The sequence below is a fragment of the Xyrauchen texanus genome, chromosome 1 (genome assembly GCF_025860055.1).
Source record: "Xyrauchen texanus isolate HMW12.3.18 chromosome 1, RBS_HiC_50CHRs, whole genome shotgun sequence".
Lineage (NCBI taxonomy): Eukaryota > Metazoa > Chordata > Actinopteri > Cypriniformes > Catostomidae > Xyrauchen > Xyrauchen texanus.
In genome coordinates, this window is record NC_068276.1 from 30866671 (window position 1) to 30886059 (window position 19389).

The window sequence follows — 19389 nt, forward strand, 5'->3', positions numbered from 1 at the left end:
AGAGATGTAGACAAAAGACGGTTCATGCTATACCATGACAAAATAATGCATTAAAGTTTCATAACAGTGTTGTTTGTAAGTGTTTGGGTGCACATAACGGACTTGTACGGGCAAGCACGGGAGTATGGCTCAACTGTAAAAAAGTTGCTCGGCAAGCACAACTGCCTTAAAAACATTGTAGCCCTCAGTAGTGACACTTTAGGAGCGATGAGCCCCGTCTCTTAAGAAATCAAAGACTGAAGAACACCATTGCAACAAAACAGACCATGCCTGCTATCACACACCTCCTTAGTCAACAAACCCATTCCAGACAGGTACAAGTACTCCTCTCCTAAAACACTGGGGTGGTGGGTTGAAGAGATAAAACATGCCAGATGTTACACTGTTTATGGCAATCAGACACTACTAGGGTAACATCTGGTATGCATATTGATACATTCCTCTCTCCTGTGTTAACATCTTGGTGACTCAATCGAGAAAAGTGATAGGTTGCATACAACCAAAAATATTAAGTTAAGCAAAAGAATTAAAAACTTCAGCTACAGTAACTAATCAATAAAGTAGACAAAATTAAGGTGTCAACAAAAAAAGTTTCAACAAGTCACGGCTGTGTGTTGAGGTGCAGAGAATGGTAAATTTACAGTAGTGGGGGGGGGGGACATCTGAAAAATGGCAACCACTACAGAGCGATCTGCATCAAAAATATTTCATGGGAGCACTATATTTAAAATATTTTTTAAAAGATGACGATACCAGGGATTCTGCAGTACAGAGCAATTTGGTCCCCTCGCGCTGTCTGACTGATACATGACTACTTTTACTTTAAATTTTTATAATGAAATATACTGTACTATATTGTACAATGCAGCATTTAGTGTAATAATAATTATTATATTCTCACAAGCAAGAGTGCTGTGGCACTGAATAGCCATTTTGTGATGCTCTGTTGTGCATCTTTATTTGACAAAAATAAGACCAATTTGATGTTTTGGATTATGGTGCGTGTATATTTACCTGTGCAGCAGAGGGTGAGAAACAGATCAATATTTAAATAATTTTTTACTGCAAATCTTCACCTTTTACATTCAACCATCTACTGGTCAGGGCCTTGTCAAAGTGAAAATATAGATTTACAGTACAAAATGATTGAAATATTGATCTGTTTCTCACCTACTTCTATCATATCACTTCTGAAGACATGGATTTAACCACTGGAATCTCATGGATTACTTTTATGCTGCATTTATCTCCATTTTGGAACTTTTGAGTTCTGTTCACCATTCACTTGGATTGTGGAGACCTACAGAGAAATATTAATTTGTGTTCTCCAAAAGAAAGAAAATCATACACATCTGAGATGGCATGAGGGCGTGTAAATAAGAATTTTAATTTATGTTTGAACAATCCATTTAACTTTGTTAAATAGGCTAAAGGAGTGGGTTCAATATAATACTTTTTGTTGTTGTTGTATCAAATTGTTATCAAGATTCGTGACATTTAATGGTATTTGTACTGACTACTGAAATACTGGTATTGGGACAATATTAAACACTTCAATGAGGGTCATAATCATATAATTTCATGTGGCCAGGTTGCATTGTCAGGTGCTTTGATAGCAAGTGCGAATACATTGCATTTTACCCAAAAGTTCAATATCTATGTTATCAAAAAGGGCACACACAACTTTACATGTTCAGAACAATGTAAGTGCACAGAGGGCTTTCAAATGGCTTTGAAACTGAATCACAATGAAAACACTTATATCACTTATATTTCTGTGCAGTAAATGTACTTGACCATTAACCTGCTTTGACCTATTTCCTTTTCAACATGAATAAACTATGACCTCAAGATTTTTTTGACTTTATTTACACTTCCGTACAATAAAATTAGACTAAACTAATTCTCTTTAAGGAATAAATGGGAAAGCAGATACTGCTACGGTTCAGAGGAACATGTTTTTTTGCAATAATGTAAACTAAGCGGTGTTCTGATGACGGGGTTCCGGGATCCGACCTTATGAGCTGTGCACATAAGCCTGAAAGCTTTCAACTACAACACAGTACCATTGCCTGTAATCCCCAAAAATGTATTCATCCAAGGATAACCTTTAATCCTCACTGTCAGTTTTGCACTACACTGGGGGCCCCCAAGCTTAACACAGCTAAGCTTTCAGAGAGGCTCAGTGGGTACTACAGACAGACACAGCCAGGCTTTCAGACAGGCACATCAGGAGCAAACATTGATACTCCACATTTTAATACACTTTTGTACTCCTACCGATCAATGCAGGTTATACAAAAATGAATAAATTCCTATGTCAAATTACCATACAATACTGCAAAAGGACTGACTGGTTAATTCTTTAAAATATTTTTTGCAGATGGCAATACATTTTTCAAAATGAAAAACAGTTTGGTCAGGTTAGATTTCTGAATTTGCACTTTCCTAATGAAATGGGGTATTAAATAACACAGAGCAAATAGAAATGTTACTCTAAACTGAGTTTTCCAGTTTAGTCGTTGATCTGGTCTTATGTTAGGACTTAAGATAGCCTCACAAGCCAGACTTTTGACCATCTGTGTATTCTGGTCAAGTCACACCCACTTAGACAGGCCGTTTGATTGACATAACCAACCACAAAACGAACCCTGAAACTAGCGCCTAAAAGTGGTCAAAGACAAGACAAAATTAACAATTTATGCTTCATAAAAAATTTACGAAATAGAAATTGCACACTACATAAATGGTTAATTCTTAAAATAAATCGGTTCATCCTAAACTGTCCTCTTTCTATAATAACTACAACTGGAAAGTCTGACTCATTCTAGTATAACGCATGTTTTACTGCATGAAAATTACTTTAAATCATTATCGGGTAGTTAAAACACTCATCTCATGTCAATTCTATTCATAGAATGAAGCCATTGATAACACATTTTAATAACACAGCAGTTAATGTTTTACATGTAGTCTTGGGTGTCCTCATACTTACATGCTTCTCTAAATGCCTCCCACAGCAGTGTAGCAGGTGTCTGAATGTTTACAAACAACATTTCGTTGCTCAGCTATTTCAAACTTTATTTTGGCTCTGAACGAAGAACGTGTTTCTCAATGAGTGTGCTGGGGCCTAAATTGTTCTGTCCTCTTAAGTAGCTTTAATGTAGGTAGCTACTTTTTGTTAGTAGCTCAGGGTAGCTAAAAACCTTTACAAAAGAGTAGCTTTCCTGTAGTTTGGAGGAATATTCCAGCTTCAATACAAGTTTAGCTCAATCAACAGCTTTTATTGCATTATGTTGATTACCACAAAAATATAGGCCATTTAAAAAAAAAAAAAAGATGCAAATATCTGGTTTACAGTGAGACAATTCGAATGGAAGTGAATGGGGACCAAACCGTTAACATTAAAATACGGTTTCAAAAGAATAGACACCAGAAGTGAACAATATGCTTGTTAACATGATCTTAGTGTAGGGCTGAAACGATTACCGGTAGTCAACGATAAAAAGTCCACAAAACATTTTGTTGTCAAATAGTCCTTTGATGTCAATTAACGTAACATGAGATCATATTAAACTCTAATGGTGATGCGTTAGAGCAGCACTGTAGCTCACGCATGACTGAGGAGAGGAAGAAAATACAGCTCCCAGTCAGGATACACTCTAAACTTTCCAATTTGCGCACGTATAAATCTCAAACTGGGGTGTTTAGTCTCTTATCTGGCAACCTTGTGCATGTTAAAGGCTTGTGGAAACACGTTAGGTCCCAATGCAATTTAACGGAAATAGCCAATGAAAAATAAAAATGCTTTTACGATAAATGAGCCGCGGGCTGTTTGTGCCCATGTCTGCTTTAGCTGTTTGCGAGATTATCATTAAATCTGCGTCGGCAGGCCTAAAGAGTAGATCACTTGGGCGGCCGCCGAAATATCTTCAACGGGAGAACCATGGCATTGTTCTTTCCCTGCTGTCCGTGACCCAGTCCAACTAGACCAGTTGAGAAACACTGCTTTAACTCACACACTCATGTCAGTCCCCCTCGGCTCGCTTCGCTCAGACATTTTCACCGCTGCGTCCGCGTCACAAGTTGATGAGTCTGACAGGCAGACAAGGAAGCTTTCTTAAAGTTCAAATAATACGGAAGCAGATCATGTAAATGACTATAAACTGGGCATTTCTGGCTGGGCCATCAGCGCCTCTTCTACGAGTTGCGCGAATGTCCCGATCTAAGGGGTAGAGATTGATACTGCACCCGGCTGATGCACAATCCATTGTGGGGACGCTCGTCCCTCGAGCGCACGCTTAATGCAGCTAGATTATAACGTGATGGCTTGTGACTTATTGAATCATAATATAGGTCACTGTGCATTTCTTATCATGAAGACAATTGGCATTTTGCAGCTTTATTAATAAGAGAGAATTTGTTTTTTGTGAATAGAAAGGTGAGAGAGTATACACTGCAACAAAATAAGTTTTTAATTTGTTCTCGTTTTGGCTTGTTTTCAAAAATTAAAATCTAAAATTTATTTAAAACAATGTACATTTATTTTAGCAGATATCCTGCAGAGGAAAAATGTGTTCGAGAATGTTGAATATAATATTAAAAATACAAATATTTTGAAATATCTACAAATCCTTTAAAAAAAAAATATATAAAAAAAAAAAAAAGATGCATTCACTTGAGCAGCATAAAGATATTTATAGAACAGATCTTGAATATAAGTATATTTTGTCATTACTGCACTCGCAGAAGTACAACCAAGTGAATAAAATACACATATTTAATATGCATCCTCAAAGCAAGTCTGAATATTTTATATGTTGCTTCTCAAGTAAACGTATCTTGTTTTAATGATTTTTAGACAATTTTAAATGGAAAACAAGACCAGTGAAATTCTTTACTGAATTAAACATATACACATTTTTTTTTTTTTTTTTTGCTTTAATTCAGAGAATGTCATTAAGAGATATTTAAAAAAAAAATGATTTTGTCCTTTTAATTATTATTAAGCATGTTTAATACAATCTTTATTTTGGGGCACAAGCTGAATAATCGGTTAAGAGCTAATGATTAATCATTGCAATATTCACTCTAATTATCGTTAGATTAATCGATTATCAAAATAATCTTTAGTTGCAGCCCTAATGCATATCAGGCAACAGCACAAATGTGCCCACAAACTCGTTGCTGATTCTTTGCAATTCTGATTTTGTTGCATGATTCGGAGCACTCTATAGCAGTGGATGCAGCAGTCCACCGTGATTTGACACAATCTACTGTGTAGCATCACTGTGATCTAGACTTCTGGACCATCTCTTTAACATGCCAAGGTGCGCTTGACTACACCACACATCTGTACGTCGTTTGATTAACCATTTCTGATAAGATCAATATAAAAAAAGGCAAGAAAATGAAGGGGAGCTTGTTACTAAAACAAGTGAGACATATTAGGTGTCAATAATATTTGTCATATCGCCAGCTCTAAACAGTCATTTGGCTCAAGATTAAAGAATACTTCAAAATAAAAAGTATGAAACTTCACGTCTAACAGAATACTAAAGCATAACACTGTCAGCTAATTCCTACCCTTGCAAGGTCAAAAAACACTAAGCTACATTTTCTGATATGTTAACATGCGTTGAACATGACCCAAGACAATCTTAGCATCTGTTAATTTTAGGAGGAAAACAAATAAAGGATTTGTTTGAGCAATTTTCAGCTTACGGGTTTAAAATCAACATCATATAAAACGTTGTTCCACACTATACTGCATCATCGTATCATCAGTGTCTCAATTATTCATGAGACTTCTTTGCCTTATACTATGAGAAGGCGCTATCTCCTGATCATTTACGATACAATGTGATACAAGACCACGTCGTAAAATAAGTTTAATAATTCAAATGCCAAAGCTATTTAAATATTCTCAATACAGATTACAACAGCTTGGCATCTATTTGTAAATATATATATATATATATAAAATTACAAGTGCATTTTGTTATGCACAATCATGACAATCTTTGAATTGCACTAGTGAAATAAAGCTGACTGGATCAGACAGACAGTTTTGTGTTCTCTCGCCCCTTCTCCCCTCCAATACTGACCACGCCTACTTTTACTGGTATATTCCAAAACTGTGATGGGAGCTCAACTGTGCTGAAACCAGAAAAAAAAAAAAAAAAACAGGAACCATAATCTTTTCTTTTTTTTTTCTCCTCTCTAATTCTAATGGACTAAAAGAAAAACAAATTGGATTGACTGAAAGTTTGGAATGTTTGCCAATAGCTTATCATGCGCAGCCAATGTGTTGCTCTTATACTGAATCTGAAGTCACCAGTACACTTTGTGTATGCAAGAGGAAAGGTAGCAAACACAATTTTTGCTTTTGAAGTGAATTGCTCCTTTAAGCATTTACTGTTTGCCTGCATTGCTTTTTGGTGTCAATGCACCATTTACTGTTGGAGAACAAAGAATCCCTTAAATTGGTCATTTAAAATGCAAGACAAGCAGCTACTGAAACTTCATCCAGTAGTCAACTCAAGATATAGACACATTTTCTTCCCATCACCAACCAGTAGCCAACCTTGAAGAAAATCTTTGAAAGTGTACTAAATGCCCCATAAAGCCAAAAGTAACTATGCCAACAATGACATTTCAAAGTTCTTCAATTGTCCTGCCACATGGTGATTTGAAATGATCCTTTTTTCTCTGAATCGGAGCACTGTTGAGACAAACATGTCTGTCACAGAACAGATCAAAGACTAATTTTAGGCAGCAAAACGTCCCGTATTGAAGACTCCATGTCCTGTATTGAAGCATTAAAGGGTTGGACAGAGAGACTCTTGAACAGCCCCCCCCATATTAAAGTGTTCAAAATGCTCATGTTAGCATGAGACATTCAATAATTTATCACATTGTGATGCTCGCAATCTCCAATGTCTGTATCATTTCAAAAAGAGGCTTGCCCTGCTTCAGATGCCATTTGACGTAAACATAACATACGGGTGCCATCCATTCAGAAGCGGTTATTCCTGGGGGGTCTGGGTAGCTCAGCGAGTATTGGCGCTGACTACCACCCCTGGAGTCACGAGTTCGAATCCTGGGCGTGCTGAGTGACTCCAGCCAGGTCTCCTAAGCCCCAAACGTATTAATTTTATGAACGCAAAGAGCTGCAGTTACACTTGTAATGCCATGTAATGTCAAATATCCGTGGTCGTTGTGGGTTTATTCATGCAGTGTTAATAACAGGCAGTGAGACAGAGGAAATGCCCTCCATTACTGTGAAGATGATAAAATGCAAGAAACAGAATCTTAAAGTCTTCCTTCATGAGAAATAAGGGCTTGTGAGTCAATCAGAGAGCCTTAAAATAAAGTGTGAAAGTGAAGAATTTAAAAGGCAGAAATATCTTACTATTACATAATAGAATCTAACAGCTATAAAGGTTAGCTGGGTTACAAAAAAAGAAAATAAAACACTGAAAAAGTCCAATGGTTCAAAAGTAAATAGAACAAAGAGATATTTTTTGTTATTTAGTGATATTTTGATAATTAAAATGTATACTTTTATATTTGACTGTCATGCATACATTTTTGAAGCCTGAAAAGTAATCATACCCTTATTTTATTATATGCCCCAAGCTAAATTTGTATAAATAACTTTGTTGTGTGCATGAAGCACATATAGTGAGTTTGTGTGGTAATTAATCATCATATTTGTGAAACACCTAAAACAGACAATTAATCATCATAGCTCTAAAACAGAAAATAAATGTCATAATTGTAGTTTTTAAGACAATAAACCGTCAGCCAAATTTCACAATCGTAACCCCCAATTTTGATTAATAGGTTCCTACCTTGTGAATTGTTTTAAATGTACAACATTTCAAACAGTGACAACATTTTGACAAGTATCATTATTAAAAATGCGATTTCATGATATCATATAAATTGATAGAATGAGAAATTTGTACATTTAAAAAAGCTAAAAATGTGATTAAAATCATAAAGTAAAATATTGAATTACAATATACTATATTGTGTGAATATATATGAAGAGGCCCCCCTCTCTCAGTTTGTTTAATATATTTTAGTTACATTCTACAAAAGTCTGGCAAGTCAAAACAAAATTTCACTAGCCAGTGACTATTCTTTCTCAAACACACATGCACTCACGCAGGCTTTTGACACTTAGGACAATTGAGAGACGTGTTCACAACTATTACACAAGGTGCAAACATTCATTGATGCTCAAAACAACAAACTGGGGGCAGTAAAAACTCTTGACTACCACACCTGGAGTCGCGAGTTTGAATCCAGGGTGTGCTGAGTGACTCCAGCAGGTCTCCTAAGCAACCTAAGGAGTTGGCCTAAGCAATAGGCCCGGTCGCTAGGGAGGGTAGACACACATGGGGGTAACCTCCTCGTGGTCACTATAATGTGGCTCTCAGTGGAGCGCATGGCGAGTTGTGCATGGATGCCCCGGAGAATAGCGTGAAGCCTCCACACATGCTCCGTCTCCACAGTAACGCGTTCAAAAAGCCACGTGATAAAATGCATGGATTGACAGTCTCCGATGCGGAGGCAACCGATATTCGTCCACCACCATTCGGATTGAGGGAAGTCACTACACCACCATGAGGTCTGGGAACGCATTGGGAATTCCAACTTTTGAAAAAAAAGAAGAAAAAAAAAAGACAAACTACTAAATGCATACTATAATTTATGTAATTATCTGTAATGTAGATTGTGAAGAGCAGTATTAAATAAGAAAATATTTTATTTCTTACATTTGTATAAATTATGAAAGGGGTGTGAACATTTGAGGTAAAAGAGAATGCAAACTTATCTTCAACTATATACTGTATACGGTTTATTAAACCTCAGATTAATGAGTTTCAGCCGTCTTCTGCTTTCTATATGAATAGAGCAATTCTCTGATTTGGCAACTTAAAACATCTATTTGGCTCCTTAATTATTTCATTTAAGAGCCAATGGCTCCTTAATCGTTTTTTTAGTCAGGAGCCCTGTGGTAAATTGTGCATGGACAGCTGAGGGTAGCATGATTCTTCACATGTTGCGAGTCTCCGCGGTGTTATGCACAGCGAGCCACGTGAGAAGGTTCGTGGATTGTCGGTCTCAGAAGCGGAGGCAACTGAGACTTGTCCTCTGCCAGACGGATTGAGGAGAGTAACTGCGCCACCATGAGGACCTACTAATTAGTGGGAATTGGGCATTCCAAACTGGGGAGAAAAAGGGTATAACTTTTTTTAATTATATATAAAAAAAAAAAAAAGGGGTCATTCTTATGCCCTGTTCCCCTCAAATATTTTACCTTGCACTGTGACCGTTTCAGAAGGCAGAAAGGTTTAATAAAAAGCTTATTCTGACCAGAAATAGAGCGGAAATATTCTTCTAAACATCTTTGTGTTCTGCAGAAGAAAGAACGTCATACGCATCTGGGATGGCATGTGGACGAGTAAATGATGAGAGAATAAACATTTTTGGGTGCACTATCCTTTGTACTGTATAAAATAAAAACATTTAAAAAAAAAAAAATTCTTCTGCCTGTGTGAAAATACCCTAACAGACCTGGGGCCTCATTTGTAAAGATGTTCGTAAAATTATCTTAAATGTGAATGTATAACAATTTCCAAAAAGATCTCACGAAGGATTTATAAAACACTCAAACGCACGAAGAAATGTTCCTATAGTAATCCCACTTCATAAATCCAAATTAATCTAAAAAAATGCACGTAAACGTGCGCATGAACTCCACCAACAGAACACCCAAAAATATCCTAATGCAAGAAGACGCATACGGAATTTAATCATTTGTTCATTCATTCATATGAACTCTTTTGTATAGTAGGCAAGGTTTTCTAAAGAAAATTGGCTACCGGTGTCTGCCCAATATTCAACAACTCATCATCAGCAAATCATTTTCATTATCAATAATAAATCATTTGATTGACCACGTTAAATGTAAATTCACACCATTCTTCTGCCAATGTCCATATTCTTGCTAAACCTGAATTCCAAAAAGAGGTTTACATGCTCATTTACATATTATGTTAAATTATCTTGCCATTGATTACGCTGCATTTTCCTCAAATCGTTTGTTTTTATAACCTCCTCAACAACAGAATGAGACTGTTGCAGTGCTTTTTAATCATCTGTAAATTGATTTAGCTTTGTTTAACTATAATCTCTCCACCTCCTCACTCCAAAACATGCTTGACATATTACATACATACCATAGACTACACCTGCCTGTTTTTGTTCTGTTGGTGTAGGTTTCAAAATGTATTTATTATGGAAATGTGCAAATAGATATAAAATCTATACTATATTCCAGCAGAAAACACATTTACATTACGCATACATAATCTACTGTAAATAACACCACTTTCTGACTTATTGAAATATTCTTGTTCACATAAACGTGAGCACTCATTCATTAATAAAATTCAATTGAATCACTAAAAATATAAACAATGTCAGTGCACAAAAAATTTTTTTTGTACGAATGCAATTGTGAATTCAGAACAAAAACTTTGAATTAGTGCAGATTGCAACACTCAACTTCAAACTTTTCACATAGGTGCTATAAGTGTACGTTTCAACTTATGAGTACAAATATTTATTGTACAATTTCTCAAATCCAAGTATGTAAGCTCGAGTTTTCATACTGATTTACCTTTATGGCTGATCCAAGATGGCGGCGCGGTAGCACGCAGCGGCCACTCCGGATCCACAATGGTGCTATTTTTGTTAAAAAAGCCCGACTTTTGCAACACATGGACATCGGAGCAACCGGTGTTCGTGTCTACCATCGCCAGACACTACTGAAATATAAGACTCATGCAAAAACCAAGCTGCATGATGACCTTCAGGAGGCCTACGCGTACTCTGCTTGCTGCGGAGACCAGGCCTCCAGCCCTCGGCGTCGCCTGATGCCGGTGGCCGGGGGAGAGGACGTCGTAAGCGGTGTGCGAGAAAGCGGAAGCGCGGCAAGAGGGCGGGGGTCCATGTTAGGCTAAAAACAAACCCTAGCCGGCCGGCTCTCCCGTCTATCCTGCTCTCAAATGTTTGCTCCCTGGACAATAAACTGGACTATATCCGACTCCAGCAGGCTACCCAGCGTGAGTTTAGAGACTGATGCGTCTTTGTTTTCACGGAGACGTGGCTCAGCGACAGAGTTCCGGATGCCGCCATTCAGCTAGACGGGCTCGCCTCGTTTCGTGCCGACAGAAATACAGCTCTCTGCGGTAAGACTCGCGGTGGTGGCTTGTGTGTTTACATCAACACGGAATGGTGCAAGAACTCTATGCTAGTCTCTAGTTACTGTTCATCGCTGTTGGAGCTTGTGACTGTTAGATGCAGACCTTTTTATCTACCACGGAATTCACCACTGTTTGCATAACCGGAGTTTACATTCCCCCCAGCGCAATGCTAAGGAAGCGCTCTGTGAACTGTATGGGGCTATGAGCCGAACTGCAGAACACTCACCCCGACGGACTGTTTATTGTCGCCGGAGATTTCAACCATGCAAATCTCAAGACAGTGCTCCCTAAATTCCATCAGTATGTGGACTTTGCAACGAGAGGGGCGAACGCGCTTGATCTTGTTTACACAAACATCCCAGGCTCGTACCGGGCGGAGCCCCGCCCCCACCTCGGCTTCTGTTATGTTAATTCCAGCATACAGACCGCTCGTCAGAGGCACAAAACCGCTTCCGAAGCAGGTGAAAACCTGGCCAGCAGGAGCCATCTCTGCTCTTCAGGACTGTTTTGAGTGTACTGACTGGCACATGTTCAGGGAGGCTGCAACATATGGCGAGTCTACCAACTTGGAGGAATACACAGCATCAGTGACCAGCTACATCAGCAAGTGCATTGATGATGTCACTTTCTCCAAGACCATCACCACACGCTCCAACCAGAAGCCGTGGATGACTGCGGAGGTGCTCACGCTGCTGAGGTCCCGAGACTCCGCCTTCAGAGCAGGCGATAAGGCAGCCCTAAGAACAGCTAGGGCCAAACTGTCACGGGCAATCAGAGAGGCAAAGCGCCGACACGCCCAGAGAATCCACAGTCACTTCCAGGACAGCGGTGACACGCGGCGCATGTGGCAGGGCATCCAGGCCATCACCAACTACAGGACAACATCAGTTGCCTGTGACAAAGATGCCTCCCTTCCAGATGCGCTGAATGACTTCTACGCCGGTTTGAAGTGCAGAACGACGTGATGGCGAGGAAGTCCACCCCTCCTCCCAACGACCAGGTGCTCTGTCTTACCACGGCAGATGTGAGGAAAACTCTACGTAGAGTCAACCCACGGAAGGCTGCTGGACCAGACAACATTCCTGGCAGAGTGCTCAGAGGATGTGCAGACCAGCTAGCAGATGTTCTTACCGACATCTTCAACATCTCTCTGAGCAGCGCCGTTGTTCCAACGTGCTTCAAGGCCACCACCATCATCCCCATGCCAAAGAAGTCTTCAGTGTCCTGCCTCAACGACTACCGTCCCGTCGCGACTTACACCCATCATCATGAAGTGCTTCGAGAGGCTCGTCATGAGGCAGATTAAGACCCAGCTGCCCCCTCACTAGACCCACTGCAGTTTGCGTGATCGTTCAAACCGCTCAACGGACGATGCCATCACCACAACCCTCCATCTGGCCCTCACCCACCTAGACAATAAGGACTCATACGCTCGAATGCTGTTCATAGATTTCAGCTCAGCATTCAACACAATCATTCCCCAGCACCTGATTGGAAAGCTGAACCTGCTGGGCCTGGACACCTCCCTCTGCAACTGGATCCTGGACTTCCTGACTGGGAGACCTCAGTCAGTCCGGATCGGGAACAGCATCTCCACCACCACCACACTGAGCACTGGGGCCCCCCAGGGCTATGTGCTCAGTCCACTGCTGTTCACTCTGCTGACTCACGACTGTGCAGCAATGCACAGCTCGAATCACATCATCAAGTTCGCCGATGACACGACCGTGGTGATTTCAGGCAGTGATGTATTTTCTGCATCACTGCCTGGTTTGGAACTTGCACCGTTTCGGACCGCAAAGCCCTGCAGCGGATAGTGAGGACAGCGGAGAAGATCATTGGGGTCTCTCTTCCCTCCATCAAAGACATTTACAAAAAACACTGTATCCGCAAAGCAACCAGCATTGTGGACGACCCCACACACCCCTCACACAAACTCTTTACCCTCCTCCCGTCTGGCAAGAGGTACCGAAGCATTCGGGCCCTCACGGCCAGACTGTGTAACAGCTTCTTCCCCCAAGCCATCAGACTCCTCAATACTCAGAGACTGGTTTGACACACACGTGTCCTGAGTTGCACTTTAATTACTGTCACTTTATAACTGTCTGCTACCTCAATAACTGCTATGTGCATAGAACATTATCTCATAGTATGTTATGTTTACATTTTTAGAAACTGTCATCTTTTTGCACTACTGAGTACTGGTCGGCGCTGCACTGTCTATTGTCCTGTTCATTGTCAGTAATTTGTCGTACTGTCCTGTACTTTTTGCACATGTTTGCACGTGCACTTTATATAGGTATATATAGGTAGTTTATATAGGTATTTTATTTCGTTGTGTAGTCTCATGTGGTCCTATGTTGGTCCTTTGTTGTTTTTATGTAGCACCATGGTCCTGGAGGAACGTTGTCTCGTTTTGCTGTGTACTGTACTAACTGTATATGGTTGAAACGACAATAAAAACCACTTGACTTGACTTCATATAAATGTTAAATTCAGAAATAACAACGGTCACCAAAATCAAATAAATTTAGATCAAAAGAGTTTGAGGAATGGATCTCTGGTTTGCTAGTTTAAGGTAGTTTGTTATTTGAAATTATTCTGAAAACAGAAAGTGTTCACGACTGGTACTGGGACACTGTGCATTTAATTCAGGCCTCGGGCGTGCCTCAAGGGCTCCAAAGAGTCAGGCACACAACTGCTTTCACACGATGACACTGAAGGAGACAGACTTAAAGGGTAACTAAACCCCTGCCCAGAGTCTGACTCCACCCACTAGCAATATTTGAAAAATGCTCGAAAAGTGGGCAGACCCCAGCGGGGATAGAGGGGACGAACCGAGGGCGGGATGAGCGGGGCGTGCACCTGAGACCCGTAGTGACAGATTAATTGACAGCTGCTGTCAGACTCTAAAATGGAGAGTGACTGGAGTGACGCAAGTAGCTTTGTCACGGAGCGGTCTTTTGAAGTCGAGGACCTTTCTCCCCACCTTCACCTGAAGTGGAGGAGGGTGAATTGTCTGTGGACACAGGGCCGGAGCCATATCAATTCGAGCCGCTGGCTCAAACTGCGGTTTTAACTCCCTGTTGAGCATCCGAGTGCGCATTCACATTCACTCGCGTGCAGGAAAAACAAACGAAACGCTGTTCAGTGATGTTTATCCTTTTAGCAGGATTTTTATTTAGCAAGCTTCACTTGAACATAACATCAGTTAGCTGTTCTCTCAACTTAGAAGAATGTGACGTAAAGCGTAACGTCATCATGTACAAAACCATATACCTCCAAATAAAACTATACAGGTAGTCAATACCGTAATACAATGTATAAGGGTGCAATACGTTTAACACTCCCGCATCGCGAACGCGCGTTTGTCGGCCCCAGAGGATTAACTTTAGCCTAACCATAAATTGTGATTCAAATATATATGATCACTCACCTAAAGACGCCGCTGAGGTGGTGGAGTCCATGCAGGAGGAGCAGCGTTTGGCACTGCGTCGCTTTTCAGCGCGAGCTGTTTGGAGAAGCCCATTTCCACCTCCATTGCGTTGGAGAAGCAATCCCGCGTAAAATGCAGTTTGCAAACTCCTACAGCTCTAGGCGGGAACTCGCGGTCTTCCAGAACAAGGACCTGGCGCCTAATTTCCAAGTCTATATGGAAAGCAATACAGTCCAGCAGTGCTGTTGCAACCAGCAACATTACACCTACATACCATCCTGACCACTGTACTTAATACAGATAATCTACGCTAATTTGAAGCTATCCTAACTGACGCAATACTATGCTACTAACTAACTATGCTTCTAACAATACTACACTAACAAATATGCTAATTAACTACCTAGGCTACACGAAATAATCTAAATAACTATATAAATGCTATGCTAAATAGATGCTAAAATACTCTATCCTGATCGTTTTCAATACTCGCAATTCCAACTCCTGACTCGCTACAGTGGTTTTGACGAAACGAGATGGTTTTTATACTGCCATGGGCGTGGTAGCTCGTACCAAGGGCGTGGTGAGCTGGAACCTGCTTACGTCAGCTGTCACCGCTTACGTCACAAAGTACCGCAAACAACCAATAGGAAAATTCAACTGCAGTAGCCACCGTTCAACCTGAAGTGGGCAGCACTCAGACGTTTTTACACCATATATTGAAGAATTAAAACACTTTATACACAAATGTCAAAAAAATTACTTGAATCAATGACCAGTACTAATAAAGCCCCATTCTTACAGATCATTAACTAAAAAAAGTTGGTTTAGGGTTTAGTTACCCTTTAAGTAGAAAATGTACATGGACAAAGTGTGCTGCGTTGATGTCTGAATATTGTAAGATTAAGGTAAGAGTAACAACAAATTATTCATGTTTATTCCACACATGTTCCTCTTTCTGGTATACAGTTCATGGTGTCAATGATTACTGAAAGAGTGAACGCCATCTTTTGGATGAATATAGAGACAAATGCTGCTTGTCTGAAATGAGATTTTCACAAAAAGACAGGGTGTGCACCCATGGTCTTTTGTGCTCTGTTAAATCAAAGGGCAACCAGTGACAATAGTCTGGCTCCAAGAGGGTGTGGAAATACTTCTTTCCTCATGTGTCAAAGGATGGATCAATCAAAACAGAGCTTATTTGGTAAAAGAGAACCTGATACTCATGACATCATTTCCTTTGAATCATCAAGCGCAGTGAGACCCCTTTATTTTAGAGGCAGTCCAAAACAAAACCCTTGAAAAAGCTCTTCAATAACTAACCCCCACGCTGCCTCCCACTAGTCTGTGTGCCAGGCTCTTTCACATGGAAATTGAAAAGAGGGGGGTGAAGATTCTAAGTATCTGTTGCCATCAGCTGTTTCTAAATGAACTCTGTGTTTGTGTTGATATCATGTTCTACTTGTTTTCCAGCATAACTTCAGAAACTCAATAATTATAATAGATGAGCACGGGTCTCATCTCACAAGTTTTAACAACAGAAATGAGAGGAGAGATTAATTAAAGTTCTACAGAGTTCGGCATAAATGTTCATTCGATGAATACAAAAAGTAAATCGAAGTAAATATCGTCCATTGAGTTGCTCTGGTGTTTTCTTGGATGTGACTCAGGACACAGACGTGTCAAAAGAGTTGTTCTCATGATGCGAATACAGCCTCTTTAAAACAGTTCAAACGAAGAGCCGTACATTAAATATCAAGTAAGTTATTAAACCGTGTCCAACAATGAAAACAGTGCGACTTCGACTCATGAGAGTTCATACAACAATACTAGTAAATCTGACTGGTAACTTACTGTGATGGTAACTTCATGCTTTTTCAGTCGGTACTTCAAACTCTTCATGTTTTCGCTTTGCTTGAATAAAGGAACAGTAGCGTGTAGTTTAGTTAGTGAATAAATAACAACAACAGTTATGTTTTACGGTTTCGTTTAGTTATACAAAACAGCTTTTAACGTCTGACAACACACTGCGATTTTCACCTGACGCGAACCACTACCAGGCTTATCAGGACCCGTTGCCTGAATGACAACTCCGTCACCCAATAGTATTAAAGAATATTAGAATAAATTAATTTGGCCCAATCGAATGCCAGATGGGGCGGGACTTCCTCGTGGTCCCAGCAGTGTTTGAAAATGCAACTGGGAACAACAGGAGATGCTGTTGGGCGCTGACGTCAACCTTACCTGGAAAAGGGCTGGACTTTTTCTCAGATTTAGAGACTGAAAAATGTTTACTTGATAACAACGCCTCAATAGTTTTGGGAGAAGCCATTCAATTCAGAAAAGGAAAATGTTAAGCATTGACAACTTATACATAAAACGTAGAATAATTATAAAACGAAACTGTTTAATTATGTATAACAAAAGTGCTTTTCAACATGCATATAGGCTATTGCCATTGGTGCAAGTGATATTTTCATAGTTTAACACACACACACACACACACACACACACACACAAACAATTAAATTGGCTGGGGGATGGGGGGAGTCCATGCATTTAATCATTGGTTATTCACATGCCACTCAAGAGATCTGTTGCCCTCTACTGGTCTTGAATAGAACAAATGAAGTGACAGTTTTAACTATTAATCCACATTTACATGGCGGACTATGCTTTCCAAAAGTAGGCAGGGGATATTCCCATGTTAATAATTGTTTTAAATGCTTTGAAATGGATTATTAGAGTACCTCAACCTGGTACCATTTTTGCAATAACTTAAGTGTATTAATTTTGTTTCACTATCATTTTGCACATTTGCAAAATTTTACATTCATATAAAACGAGGTGTTCCCTTTTAACAAAACGTGGGTCATGAGTGTAATGATACATTGATATTGCAAAGCCTTCTGTCTAATTTCAAATGAAATCATAATACCTTATTTTATATATATATATAAGCATCTTTCTATGCTTGGTTGCAAAACTTGGTCACCATGGGTTTTGCTGATATTCTGTTCAGGAAGTTAGTCATTCAGAGGAAGGAGCGTGGTTGCCTTTTATAAACTCTCAGGTCTACCTTATACAGTGATTTAGCAGGAAATGTATCTTTCTCACTCCCAAATTTGGGTTCCTTGGCCAACAATAATAATAACTAAAGAAATTAGACTAACGTTAACCATATTAGATATTTTTGAGGCAAGGTTTGTTGACACCCATGTATTTTAATTCACAATCAGATAAAAAATACAACACAGAAACAATTAATTATGTAAACAAACATTAACCCTGTTTTGTTTGATTGTGCTCAGATAACTTTTATATCTCATTTGACCCAGCATCAAAAACATCTGAGCAATTAACTTTTTCAAGAGCTGTTTTGAATCATTTACTGCCTCGCTGACTTGACAAGGCTCATTAAATGAAACACTCCAAGCGAAAAGACTGCTGTGAAGTTGCTGTAAATGTAAAGCTAGCGTTACAGAAAAATATACATATTTACATTGACATTCATATCTTTTTTTAACAGAAGTTACTTATTACATTGCACACATAATGCACTTTGCAATTACCAGGACAGGTGGCTGAGAATAAAAGACACATGATAAGCTGGACTTCTAAAGCCAAGAAGAGACACACAATAATTGCAAATTTGCAACGGTCTATAACCGTGAATCGACCAGAGCATGAGTAGTGGTTGAGGAAGAGCATTAATATTATTTTCCTTGTGTTGTATGAAGCAGGCAGGTTCTGCTTATATGGCTAACAAATATGGCAAGTCATCTACAGTAGTATGACAACAAGTGTTTCAACATTTCTGGAGGCAACATCTGAGTGTCCTTCAATCAGTAGTGAGAAATTCAGCGAGGTTCTTAGCTGGGAGGAAGAGTAGTTCAGTCTGAGGGGATAGGCAGACATCCAGTACATAAAAAGACATAGACACGATTTAATGGATTTCACCTTTCATTTAAAAGAGTCAACCTTTCAGGCTTGATAGCAAGCTAACAATATTAAAAATATACAACAATAATCAGTAACTGGACGAAAAATAAAAGCAAGCTAAATGCATGCAGAACAATCAAGTTTTACTAACTGTATGTTTTGCTTAATAAATCCAAGGGCAAAGAGCAACATCATATCCTAGAGAGTACCCTATTATATTTCTAGGTTGGAGACATTTCAAATAAACATAATGGGAATATGCTGATATGATCACATGCAGTAGAAAGTGACTTGTAACTTGTATAACTCATAGTTCAACTCAGTAATAGGAAACCATCTCCCCACAGGAACTCCGGTAAATACATGATTATATTAGCACACTCAGCGGTATACCAAAGTGAGTTTTCTAACATTGCCAAACATCCATTCGCAATCTGCTAAATTTGCATACACACAGCACGATTCTGTAAATAGGCAGACCCTGGATATACGCAAGTAAATAAGAACATTATAGCAAGTATAGGTAGTCAATACCTGTGCATATGTGAACGCATGTAAACTCAAAGTACATAGAAAGTTTATTATAGATTGTAATGTATAGCAGCAGTCATAATAGTGCTATGGTCACCAAGTCATGGTGCTGCTCTGAACATATGCAGTGAGTACATACACAATGTACAGTACATGGACATGCATGATATGTATACAAACAAGACTTTCTATGGC

At 39.4% G+C, this 19389-nt stretch overlaps 1 protein-coding gene across 1 annotated transcript in view; it reads right to left on the reverse strand.

Moving 5' to 3' along the window:
* Window positions 1–16777, reverse strand: part of LOC127649356 (uveal autoantigen with coiled-coil domains and ankyrin repeats protein-like) — a 108053-nt gene extending 91276 nt beyond the window's left edge. Inside the window, exon 1 of the mRNA XM_052134415.1 lies at window positions 16576–16777. Within this exon, the coding sequence (XP_051990375.1) occupies window positions 16576–16623 (48 nt within the window). The 5' untranslated portion in view covers window positions 16624–16777. The remainder of the gene's footprint in view (window positions 1–16575) is intronic.
* Between the last annotated feature and the right edge of the window lie 2612 nt (window positions 16778–19389).